We start from the raw sequence: 13,149 nt of genomic DNA, 5'->3' as shown, positions 1-13,149 counted from the left end.
TGCGGTGCAAGATGAGGTCCCTCCCTGCAGCCTACAGGCTCGGGCAGCCCCTGCCTGACCAGCGTACAGGGTTGTAAAGTAGAACAGAGAACCAAGATAAAGATCTCTGACCCCCCAGGCTGTGTTAGGTATAGCTGTTCTTCAGATTAGATGAATTCTTGGAGCTCAAGGGCATAACAACCACTCTTCATGTAAAATGAATGTCAGAAGCAATGAAATCTATGCAAAATGAGATGCCTAAAACAATAGGAGCGATTTCCCAAAATACAGGGTTTTGCGAAGGTAGTCTGGGCGAGGAAATGGGTTTTGCTGCCGCCTGAATGTAGAGAGAGAAGAAGGAGTATTTTCTTGAGGTCATGAGCATGTGTGAAAAGATGCAGCAGAACTTGCAGAAAAGCAGCGGAAAGCCAAAGCGATGGCTGAGAGAGAAGGACTCGAGAGAGCACTTGTAGGCCAGCAGGTCGACTGGAAAGCTGTGAGCCAACGAACCATGCTTTCCACTTGAGGTCTCCTGTCCTGAGGAAAAGCGGACTCGTAGAAAATTCTTTGTGAGTAAACAAGATTACATCAAAGGAATACCTGACGCCGTCATCAAAGCAATGTGTGAGACTAGTCACTGGCTACTTCTTTGAACCAAAGTTAATCTGCCTAATGTCAGGTTAAATTTTGCAGAATTTAAGAGGTAACAAAAAAATAAAGTTTTTCCTAGCTCTTGGACCTGCTTAAAATCTCCTCTGAGCCGGACCTCCCTCTACACTTGCTTTCTGGTCCAAAGAGAGGCGAGAACTCTCCTGTTGATCGCAGCAGGGTGTCCGCGCTGCAGCTGAAATATTGTCATTTAAATGGCAGAGTTGTCATCTGTCTCTTTGTTGGCCTTTTGAGAGGAGTCATTGGCTACACGCTCCCTTCCACAGCAGTACCGAAACTACACTGCTGTGAGTTGGTAGCAGAGAACTTACCCTTTATTAGCCAAAAAAAAGTGAAACATGGGAAGCATAACAAGCCACAGTCAATTCTCAATTATGCAGGAGAGCTGAGACGAAGGGAGTCCTAAAAGAGGTAATACAAAATGTATACTTTGGGCTACAAGGCTGTAATTGGGTATTTACCTTTGAAAAACAAATAGATTTCTATAGAGCAATTGGGCAAGGGTTTGGCCTGGACCGTGTTGGTGCTTCATGTCACCCGGGAGAAGAACCGTAACACTGTGTCACAGCTGGGTAGTGCCCAAAAAATGGCAGAATGGTGTTAATTTGCAATCTGGATGATAATTGAGACTTGACGGGGTTTTTTTCTGATGGATTTTTTTGCTGCTTGGTCAGAAGGCATGAGCTTGTACTATAAAAACTGAATAGCACCCAAGAGCCTCGGTGACAAACATCCCTGCGGCGTGAAGGAGATGGGACAGAGCTCCCTCAGTATGTTCACAGAGAGGTGGTTTGGTTTAGATGGGATAGTGTGGGAAAAGCTTCATCGTCACCGAGCAGTGAAATTAAGAATAGCAATGATCAGATGCACAGTCGAGGGAGTGGTGAGGCGACGGAGAAGAGAAGAGATACAGACGGGGGTTGAATTACAAATTGCCTGGAAGGGGTTATCAAAATCCCTTGGTAAAATTATAGCTGTGACTTTCGGTGTTGCTGCACGTATGTGTGCGATTTGTCCTAAGGATGATTTCTGGTAGGGCTGGTTTGTTTTCTGCCTGGATTGTCCAGGTAACTTTTTGTTTATATGCAAACAAGCCAGAGGCCAGCAAGGAAGGATTTGTCTCTTTGGGCACAAAGCAATATTGCAAAGGTGAAGTGAAAGATTTTTATCTAGAGCGTGGAACCAAGTTAGCAATTTTTCTCCGGGACTCCGATCTGCCTAAAAGGATGAGGAGGGGCATTTCTTTCAGTCCATGCATGTACAGTTCTGCTGGGAGGCATCTGGTGTTTGTGCTGCTTGTTGCCAATAAATCAAAAGATTTGCCTCCCACTTTATCATGAATAATGAATTCCGATTCTAGCCTAGCGCTGGAGCCCCGCCAAGACTGTGTCCTTGTGCCTCAAGAAAGAGCCCTGCTACTTCTCATGACAACAGCTCAGCCAAAATGCAAGCTCCTTCCCCCTCCCAACCAGCCTGGGCTTCTGGAAGCCAGCACTAATTCAGTTAGATAATTTATGGACATAGGCTGGCTCTAAAAACAGTTGCATATTGTACTGGAGTGTTTACCCAACGAGAAAATAATTACTTTCGGTAATTGTTCTGTCAGCAGCCTGGGCCCAGTTTCTGACAAAAAGAGGCTCGCTTGCGTGAGAAGGGTACGGTGTCTCGCCGTCCTTCCAAATCCTAACGCTTGTCTCTTGCTTTTCTTGTTTCTGAATAGCCAGCCCAGTACTCTCTGCCTGTTAGGCTTCTGGGAATCAAAAACATTCCTTAAGGGAGGAAAGTGGGGTGAGAAACGTGGAGTTCAGCACTGGGAGTGAGAGACCTGCCGTCCTCACCTCGGCTCTGATGCTCTTGAGAAACTCCTCCTCGCTGCTTACGTTTTCCCGACCTTGAAGTGAGACCGTGGTGGTGACCTGCTGCGTGCTCTGACACCACGAGCGCGGACGCCACAATACAGCAGGAGAGGTCAATAGCTCAATTTCCCATCACAAGGCCGGGTCTGCATTCCATCTGAAGATCCGAGAATCACAGAGTCGTTTAGGTTGGAAAAGACCTTTAAGATCATCGAGTCCAACCATAAACCTGAAGTTCACCAAGATTCACCGGTTCATTCCCCATAATAATAGCTTGGATTGAATTTTCTCCCTTGACTGTTAGCGAAGTGTTTATAAACAGATTGCAGTTTCCCTCGATGTGCTATTTGAACTAATGTCTGATTTGCCGTTATGGTTCTCGATCTGCAGCTGGTCTGGGACGAGCGAGTGCCAGATACGTGCTGGTGTTGAGGATGTGTACGTTATGTGGTGTGGCTCTATCTCTTCGTAGGGTAAATGTTGCTTTTAGAGTCTGTTTCTAGCCTTTACGTTCACAATTTTGTATTCATACCACGCTTTTTAGCACGCCTTTCAGGAGCCCAGAGACGCCGGTGACGGACCTGGGAGACGCACTCAGAGAGTACACAGAGTTGTTGCTTTAAATTCACCAATTCTATATTGCAGGATTTGGATGCGGAAGGGGGATGCAAGCCTTCAGAGCACATGTGTTTGTGAACCTGCCTGAGTTCTTAAAGAAACTTCCTCATAGTACGGATTTTACTCCTGATACGGGGAAAATGTGACAACTGGCCATATTCCAGCGTACTTCACTTAATTTTCACACTCTGGAATATTCCTGTTTTGCCAGTTAATTGTACTGACTTTAATAATTTATAAATTTATATACATGTACATGTACATGTACAAGAAGAAGTATTTGGCTATGAAAGCAATGAATAAATAACTTGCTGGAGGGGCAGTCCTCTAGCCTTGTTTATGTTACAAGTTCCATGGACTTCACTGAAAACTCTCAAATTGGTTAAGCTAAACTTGCCTTTCTGCGAATTCCCCTAAGCTGATGTAACACGTTTTGTGGATTTAGCTTAAATCAGTAAGTCGCGAGCTAAGGGCACATGTTTGAGTGCTATAAAGTTATCATAACTTAAAAAATGACAAGTTACTGCCCTCCTCTGAGCCACGGCATCCGATTGCCCGCTCTTGGTCTGCCCCAGGTGCAAAATACAATGTATTATCTTAAACCACGTCTTTTCGGGTGGCAATATCACAAGGGATTTTCTTTTTCTCAAGCCCAGGGAACCACCTCCATCGCACTTGTTAATACTACTCTGTTCTACTCTGCAGGAGGAAGAAAGGAGGAGGGGAGACCCCAGACCTTAGTCGGCAGGCAGCTGAGAAAAAAAAGAGAGCGGGTCAAGGATCTAATAAGCTCCAGAAGGCAAAATCATTGGCAAGTATCACTGGCTTGTAATTATATGGGCTGGGGCCCAGCGTCAGGTACACCCAGGAAGATTTTAGCTCAGAGCTTTTCCTTAACTTAGGTAACTGTGAAGCTTTGCTCCTGCTAGGAGGAGGCTGCCGGGCACCTTTGCTGCCTGTCCCTGAGGGAGATGCCCGGGCAGGAGGAGGACACCAAGCACCCCGTGTCTGGCTGCGCCGGGGGCAATCTCTCACCGTAGCCCACAGTCCAGCTGCCCTCGGTGGGAAAGGGACAGCAACTGTCTGCATGGAGACACCGACCTTGATATCTGCTCCTCCCTCACATTGCTTACCGCACAGTACCCCGACAGTCCCTTTCCACGCTTTACAAAGCATCGGATCGATTCTCTTACGGCACTTGCATCTCTTCCCAAAGCTTCGTTTCTGTGCTCGCGACTTTTGATCGTTGCAATTTGATGTTAGTTCATTCGCTGTTCATTGCGCTGAGTCTGAGCAAGCAGCCCCAAGGTCTTAACACTGAGGATTCATTGTGCTCATCGCCGGTAAAATAGGGCATCCTCGCATGAAAGGAGTCTAGGGACGTCAGGCTTCCAGAAAGCACCACGGGTCTAAGCTTTTGTAGATACGGCGACAAATAACTGCCAGAAGAAGGACATGCTCACAAGCGATTTGGGGGGTTTTGCAGACCTGGAAGCGTGTTTCCTAAGCGATGAAAGCCAGGGAACGCATGTGAGTTGAGCTAAAGAAGGTTGACATAAAAGAAAGGCATTGTCTCCCGAGATTGGGAGGCATTCTCCTGACCCAAATACAGCCTGTTTGCAAGGAAATAGATTCAGTCAGTGTTCAAGAACTGAAAATATAATTAAAGTTATTCAGCCTGTGTCTTACAATTTCCATTCTCCAATGGTTTCCTCTGTAGCCCTTGGATCAGAGCGCCCTTAAGCGCTTTCACTCCATCACGGCTTCCCGATTCAAATTTAAAGCTGTTTTATTGTCAGTCCAGAGGTGAAAGAATCTCAGTTCAGGGTAAAACGAGGTGAATTAGATCTCCTTTCCCCAGATTTTAGGGAAGTTCTGTGTTCTTTGAAGTTACTTAGCCTGCAAGACCTGATCGGGAAGGCACAAGCCCCCAGCCTGACTCCCACCACGAAGTCCGAACCTGCCTGCACAACGCCAGCGGGAGTTTTTGCGGCAAATTGCAGCCGTGCAGGGTTGAACAGCGTGTGTGGGGGGGTCACCTTCTCTTGGCTGCTCACAGCTTAAAAGGGACATTAGTATTCCTGTAGTAAATACTCACCAGAAAGCATTTAGCTGACCAAAATGCTCACAGACAGATGTCTGGGGGAGCACGCAGAGTTAGTGGGCACTCAATTCTCACCCCACAAAAACCCCCGGGTAGAGTCTTAAAGCCACCGCCAAGGTCTGACAGGACCACCATCCTCCCTAGGTCCCTCCTAGGCAGTTAGGACAGCCTAACCCCGGGGTACGTGTCCTGAAACCCATGGGGTTACACCTTGCTGCCATCAGCCCAGAACAGAGCTCCGTGCCTTTGGGCCGTGCAATCGTGATAGCACCGGCTTCTGTTTGTGCTAAAAATCCGAGGTAGCCTGTGTTGCTGTGTCACTCTCTCCGAGACCTTTACGTTGAAAATAGGCTTGTATTTCTCTTGAGTTCAGGGTTGCCCAAATTTCGGTTTGCCCAAATTGCGTTTCTTATTCTCTGCCTGCTGTTACACTGGTCATTAATGACTACAACACTACACGACAATAAAGGTTAGGTTACACTAGGCTGATGCATAGAAAAAGAATATATGTAAGGTTACAGTAGGCTGATGCACAGAAGAAGAATATATATATAGAACTCACTAGGAATAATCCAAAATTAATTTCCATCTATTATTAAGGTAGCATTGGGAAACCTTGTTGAAATGAAGACCTATGAAAAGACTCTTATTTAATCAAATCCAAATAAAGAGGCTTAATGCTCAAATCTTTTAGTAAATCCTTAGAAGAAGAATAGACTATGATGAAAGAATAAGTGCCCCAAGCAAGCAAACATCTAGTCAAATTAAAATGAAGCTCTTAAATAGATCAATGATCCAAGGACAGAATGTAGGTGAGAATAAAAATATATTACCACCCACAATGAAGACGTGAAAAGGGCTATTATATGGAGCTTCAAGCTCAGGAGGCTGAACAACAGCACACCAAAACAGAATAAACGCATAATTAAGGTGATGACCTGAGTCCTGGAATTACATCCACTGGCTCCGCGTTTGCATGCGGTGAATCAGTTCTCCTCCTAGTCAACTTGTGAGGTTTTGGAGTTTATTAGTAATCATGGAAATGGTGACCAGGCTCACATTTAATTTAGAATAATTTAAAGTAAATTAGCTAAATTGCAATAAATAGTAAATTACAATAAATTAAGTTAATTAGGTCTCTGAATGAAGGGCCCCATTCTTTCTTACGAATGCACACGCAACCCCCGTGTCTCTACAGCGGGGAGGGAATACCTCCTCTGTCTTTATGCAGGGAAATGCTGCACTCTCAGGGTCTGTATAGTTTCAGTGTCACCCATCTCTTTAAGCACTTTGCTGGATCCAGGCTTTATGGCTTGTCTATAGCACCTCCATGCTCCCGCTGCCTTCAGCAGCTGCCGTCCCCGTGTTATATATAAGAAAAGTGAAGAATGCAACGGGTTTGGTGACTTCTCCGAGATTTTACCGGGCAGGACATGGAAAGCAGATCTCTGGTTTGGGCCACTGTATCATCCCGCCTGTTCACTCGGACATGGAGCCGGGTTGCCCTGCTGTGATTTCTGAGCTCTGGCCCTACAGGTCCCTTCGCGGGCATCACTGCTGCCACATCAGTGTCCTTTACCCAAGTTCTTGAGGACTTCCACTGAGGAGTCTTCCGCAGCTTCTCAGCAAAATAGGCAGCCTCGTGCCCAAATGTCAGAATTCCCAGGTACTTTATGAGGAAGGTAAAATTTGATTGATGCTTTTGACAGCATTACAAATGACTGCAATGTCAGCAATTAGGGGCTGGTTTTGCCTTTCAGGCTGTCTGCTTGTTTCTGTTTGAGAGACTGCTCCACCCTCACAGCTGTTCCTGAATTACTGACTTATTTTTAGTACTTACTAAATAACATCTTTTTGACAGGATCAGTCACTCTTGCCTCATTGCCTATATCCTAAGGTAATAAGATTGCAGCATTTGAAGTCAGGAGTAAATTTCCCTATGACATATTGACAGGGAATTGATGTTTTGAGTATGAAACGCATTTAGGTACTGTGTGGGTATAGCCCACGTGAAGATCCCGGGCTCTCAGCACTGAGACACGGTCCTGGCCAGTGTATATTTATATTCTGCAAGCCTTGTTTTGCATTTTATTTATTCATACAAGAAAGCCTGTTGAACTTCATGGGACTATTCCTAAGAGTGAATGTAACTCAATATAATGCTTGCATATTCAAACTCAGCTTGTATATGTCACTCTAATTTTAAAAGTATAGCCTGGCTTTGACAGTCTGTGCCTCTTTGTCCCTATGAGCTCTAAAATTGACCCACCAACACCACAGGAGCTGAAAAGCAAGGGACAGTGGGATCTGTGCCGCAGCTACTACTGCCTCTGCGGTGTTGTGCTCTTCTCGCTAGGACAACAAACCTGCCACTGCTTTTATCACACCGTCTCTGTCACACGTCAAGTACTGCTAAGATCCTGGACCGCTGTCGCCGGTTGTACGCTCACTGGCCTTTCTCGAGGTTGATACTCAGCAGTTGCTGGATTGCTTATTTATAACTAGACAATTAGGCATGAAGCACCGTATATCTGCCGCTGCCGCCAATTCAAATGATGGAAAGGGGAAAAGGAGGGCAGGAATTACAGAACAGCGCTGACATTCCTATACAACCATTTCCCTATGGACACTAGTTTCACATAAGACTATCTGCCCACATTGCTTTTTAATGAGTTGCAATGTAAATGTTTGGTTTTGTTAACGTTTGTTCACTATTCTCACCAAATAATTTGTATCAGTCAGAAAAAAAAAAAAGCCAAAGCTGTTGGTCTGCAGAACCTGTGCTTTTTGAATATTTGGGATCTTTCTCAAGGAATAAACAATCACTGTGTTGCTAAGATTTTATTTTTGGTTAATTTTCATACTGTTTAGTGAAATGTTCATTGAACAGTATGTTAAAATAAACTTTATCCTTTACACTGCGAGACTTCAGACAGCAAGCAAGACTGGGATCAGTCGCAGCCATAGGCACGGGGGAGAAATTTGTGCATTAACATATGAATTGATGTGGAGAATCAATTCATCTGGGTTTGGCTTTACTAGCATCAATTTCTAATCGGGTCTTTTTGCCCTTACCGTAAACTTATACCAGAGCACAGGTCACTGCAAATAATGCAGATTACGCTTGTATCATTTAGGAATATAATTTAGGGATATCATGACCTTATGTAGTTTATAGAATGTGTATAGAATGTATAGACTTTATAGAAGTTCTCAATGGACTCCAACGCCTTCAGTCCCTCTGAAGCTGTTGGGATGATATGATAATTACTGCCTTCTCTTCCTAGCTATCACTTTCTGCAGATCTTGAGTCTGTTCCAAAACCACCAGTTCGTCCCAGCTGGGCCACTCACCAGTCAACCGGGAACCTGCCCTCCAAAGCGGCAGCGAAGACGCTGGCCCAGAGCTCCCAGTGGAACGCCGGGATACGACCAGCACCTGTTCGAGCTTCGGTGCCACAGCCACGCGAAAGAGGAAAGACAGACGTCACAAGGCCGAACACCAGGTCTCCATGTTAGTATGCTGCCCTGTCCCATGTGGAGGCTGTTGCGGAGATTGCCAATATCCAAATTTAGCGCACAGCGGGAAGGAGATGGTGCTGGCAGTGTATTTCTGTGGGCGAAGGAGAAGGCGGTCATTCTGGACGGTGGGAATCCAGATGACAGTGATTTGCTGCATCATAAGAGAACATATGGCCACAGACGTCACATCCAGCACTTGCTAGATCCACCTGTCTGTCACGACTGTCATCTCGGTATTGAACACTGGCATGGGCTTCACATGGGTTTGACTCACGAGTATGCAATAGCAGAGCAAGAGATCTTAGATCAGAAGTGACGGTGGGCTCAGTCCAAAGTCCATGGACTCTGCCAGGTCCTGGATAGATGTCAGGAGGAGCTGGGATGGTTGGGCTGGAATCAGGGCATTCAGCAAATTACAGGAGAAAGCAGTCAACTCCAGGGAGACGACAGCTGAGAAAGCAGCTGATCTGTGAATGCCTTCCAAAAATAAGGAGGCAGACTGACACAACCAAAACCAATTTTATGCCATTTCAGTCTAGGGTTGGCTTGGGCAGCTATTCATGATGACCTCACCTCTTGATACACCCAGCATCTCCTGAAGGTCCTCAGGGTCTTGCAGCCTGCTGGGAAAGCCTTTTGGTATCTTTCCGAAACACACAACATTTCTGCAGATTTTGGTGAAAGTTCTCTTGGTTGGCAAGCGGGTTGTCAACATAAGGATTGCACTCTGTGACCCCTGGTGATTTTTTATAGCGCAAGAAGGGTAATGGGTAAAGAACCTGGAGTGAACAAAGGAAAAGAGGCTTCTGATGTGATACTGTTAGGATTTTCAAAGAGATCACAGGGGTAGAGTGAGGGGAGCTCCTACAGGGGAGTGGCTATCCAGTAATTACTGATAACCTCATCCAGAAGGGAGATAATGGAGCATCCCTTTGGATCTCCCCAGCATCTAGCGTTTTTAGCAGGTCCATAGGCTAGCCCCCGTGAGGAGGACTCACAGTGCAAATGAGTGATCACAAATCCTTCTGTGGGAGATGAAAGAAAGGATCTAAACACAGACGAAGGCTGATACGTAGGGGAAAGCACTGGAATGAGTAAGATGAGGCCCAAGGAAAACACATGAGGACTTCTTCAGGTAGGAAGCAGTACATAAATGCATCCAGGCCATAAAAGCCAAGAGGGGAAAGCATCAAGATCAGGGTAGAGGGTTGCAGTCCCTCTAAAGCAATACAAGGTTTCTATAAAATAGGGTCCTGATCCTGAAGTCACATCACCTGGACAGAGCCTTAGGAAGGTTGTACGCTGGGCTGGGGCCAAGTCATGAAGAGTTAAGCGTAGGCTCTGGGCCTTGGCTGCGGTTTTGGTTGTTCTGGTGAATCAAGGGAATCCGGCTGGGCTGGCAGCAGTGGTGTGGCCTCAGCTCCAACCTCTGGGAGGCACCAGGAATGGGAAGGCGGCGTTTAAGTCTCCTGTGAACCAATCTGCAACTGCTGTTGAGGGGCGGTTTAGTGTCGTCGGAGAGGATGTGGGGATGGAGTAAGGGGAGCTCCTGCAGGGAAGCGGCCACCCAGTGATTATTAATGATGCTGTACAGGTGGAGGATAACGGCGCGTGCAGGGACGGGCAGCGTCCTCTCTGACATCGGCTGCAGTCAGTGTCTACCACCTGATAAGAAATTTAAAAACTGTGCATGGGGAAAGGGTTAGGGTTAGCGGGGAAGCAAGCTACCTACAAAGACCGTCGCTGTAGTATAAAAACTACCAAGGTAAATTATCCCTGAGGGATTGCCCTTGGATTAGGGGCAATTTGCAAGGCAAAACTATATATTTTTTTGTATCAGAGAGACAAATCCCATCTTAATTCCTTCAGTGACCTCTCCTGGACCTTTGTGATCTCTGCCAGCCTTTTCCCAAGGTCGGTTTACCAACTTTAGATAGTGCTCCAGCTGGGCTTCACCAGGGTATGTTTGCAGATTGTTGGAAAGGTGGGCAGGAAAAGTAAAGGTGTTTTGATTATTTTATCTATAATGAGATAATGAAAGGAAACCATCTTTCCATTCAATCCAGATTTGTAAAGGTATTTGAGGTATTAAATGCCACCAAAATCCCATGCATTGGCTGAGTACCTAAATATGTTTAGAATCTGAATTCTCTGACTAAATTAATCTGCCTGATTCTTACATTATTTCTCTTTCGTCTAGCATCTCCACTGTTTGAGGCTCAGCCCTGGCACATTCCTGCGTCTAACCAAGGATCTGACACAGAGTAAGGGAGGATCCAGAGCATCTTTCATCCCAGCAGAACAGAAACTTCTCTGCCTGGCGCTGGGGAAACAACAGCAATGTTACCCGACTCACAGGCTGTGATCGGTGAAGAACAACTGCTTTTCGGTCCTTCATAAGGACCCAGCATAATTTTTTTTTCAACTGTTGCTAGAAAAGGCTTTCTTCATTGCCCTCACCGCACAATGCAAAGAAATGGGCATGGAGGTCCTGCGTCTGTTCTCACTTCGGCCCTCCAAAAGAAATCTTAACGGCCTTGTAGCCAGTTTAGATGGAAAGGTGTTGGAGCAACGGCTTTATGCTTTTTTTGGAAGTATGGTACTTGGTGCAATGACTCCTTCTCGCCTTTGGGATCTCCAGGTGGGATCTCCCCTTTCCAAACTGGAGTACAGTTCCTGTTGTGCTTCTCAGCCTGGTTTCCTGTCGCTGCTGCTCTCGAGCTGGTGCTATATTCTCCTTTTCTTCTGGGTTATGTCATCTCTGCAGAGTTCCCCTAGGCTTTTGACCTTGGAGACACTTGCGTAGATCCTTGCTAGAGCTGCTGGACCTCATGTGAGCTTGCCTGTGTGTCACTCGGACATCTTGGGGCGTATCCCATGGCCTGAGCTGCTCTGTGATGCTTTGCCAGTGAATTACAGAAGTTGTCTGTCTCGTGGGTGCCCAGGGGATTGTGGAAGACAAGGGAAGACTACCAGCCACCTGAGTGATGGAAACCGTACCCTCCCTACCACCAGTGTTAATGTGACCCCTCAGCTGTAACCTACAGCCAAATCAGCTGGACCGGGAAGAAAGCACCACAGCATTCAAGGGAAAAGCCTTTAATATGTGGGAGAAGGGAGGTTCAGGGAAAACGCTTTGAGAAAAACCTAGTTAGGGCTCTACTGAAGACAGAATTTCTTTCTCTTGTTAAACAAGGCAACTCCATCTTTTCAATCATGTTGGTGAGAACGAAATCAAATCCCACGCTCTGGATTACAGCATTGCACACCGCTCTGCGTGGGGAGCTGGCACTCGTCTAATTATTTAAGAGAATGTAAATCATGTGCTCTTATTTGTCTTTTCTGCCATTAAGGCAATAGCCAGTAAATGTAACAAATAGTGGGGTTTAAGGATAAAGGGACTGAATGCACAGCAACTGTGACTCATTGCCTTATCATATCCCAGAGTGAGAGAGCTGGGATAAAACCGAACCTTTCCACATGTTAGGAAGAGTCACAATACGCCCATGAATTCTCAGCATTTACAGACTAGAAATCCTGTTTCAGAGAAAATGCCAACTACTGATGGACAAGGATTAGGAGAAGACTTCTGCTCTGCGAGCTGAGTATTCTGCACTGTGTCACTTGAGGGTTTCAAGTTTTTTAGCACGAGGGACATTGACCATTGTCAAGCCCAGGCACTGGGCACGACGCACCATGGATCCTACCTGAAGGGAGAGCATCCAGCAGGAGACCCTGCCCGTTGGGGTACTTGGTCGAGTGCCAGGTGAATTCCAGCTCCAAATCAACGATTAGGGAACTCAGTGCATCTCCCTCTCCCAGACTTTGCTCTTTCATGTTTCTAGTTGCCCTGCATGCTTGGAAGGGGGAGTTCATCTCAACCAACGCGGTGGCCTAAGAGCTAGTTAAGTCTGAGCTGGTCACCTCGCAAGTGATCAGCTGAAATAGGAACTTGCAGATGGCAATTATCTCATATATCTTAGGATCTGTTGATTATGCAAGAGATCAGACTGACTAATTTTGATTAAGCAAGCTAACTTTTGAGCATTGGAAGTGAGGTGGGGTAAATCCCATCCAAAACATTCATCGGCATCATTCCCTGGTATTGCAAATCTCTCCTCACAAGCCTTTTCCCCCAGGAAACCAAGTTCAACTGATTGCTTCATGGGTGTTTCCTTGGCTTCTTAAGTCCACACTGTTGTTCCAATTTTTTTTTTTTTGTCTCTGTTAGGCAGTGTGTAGCTTCTTGTGGCAGCAGTTCAGTGCAAGGTCCGCGTTACAACCAGCAAATGGCTACACAAGGAAATGATGTACCCCTGCAGCAATGCTTTTTCTTTTCTCATCAATGAGCATACTCGCTGGAAACGTAAAGTTCCCAAGGTCTGACTGGTCTTGGAGCCCA

General features: G+C 46.1%; 1 protein-coding gene across 1 annotated transcript in view; it reads left to right on the top strand.

Moving 5' to 3' along the window:
- Positions 1–11,015, top strand: part of FBXO16 (F-box protein 16) — a 29,405-nt gene extending 18,390 nt beyond the window's left edge. Inside the window, exons 6-8 of the mRNA XM_009697837.1 lie at positions 3,828–3,933; positions 8,514–8,739; positions 10,948–11,015. Of these exons, the coding sequence (XP_009696139.1) occupies positions 3,828–3,933; positions 8,514–8,739; positions 10,948–11,015 (400 nt within the window). The remainder of the gene's footprint in view (positions 1–3,827; positions 3,934–8,513; positions 8,740–10,947) is intronic.
- The last annotated feature ends 2,134 nt before the right edge of the window (positions 11,016–13,149 follow it).

This window comes from Cariama cristata, unplaced genomic scaffold (genome assembly GCF_000690535.1).
Source record: "Cariama cristata isolate BGI_N322 unplaced genomic scaffold, ASM69053v1 scaffold15463, whole genome shotgun sequence".
Taxonomy (NCBI): Eukaryota; Metazoa; Chordata; class Aves; order Cariamiformes; family Cariamidae; genus Cariama; species Cariama cristata.
The sequence above is the reverse complement of the archived record's forward strand: the minus strand, read 5'-3'. Positions and strand labels throughout refer to the sequence as shown.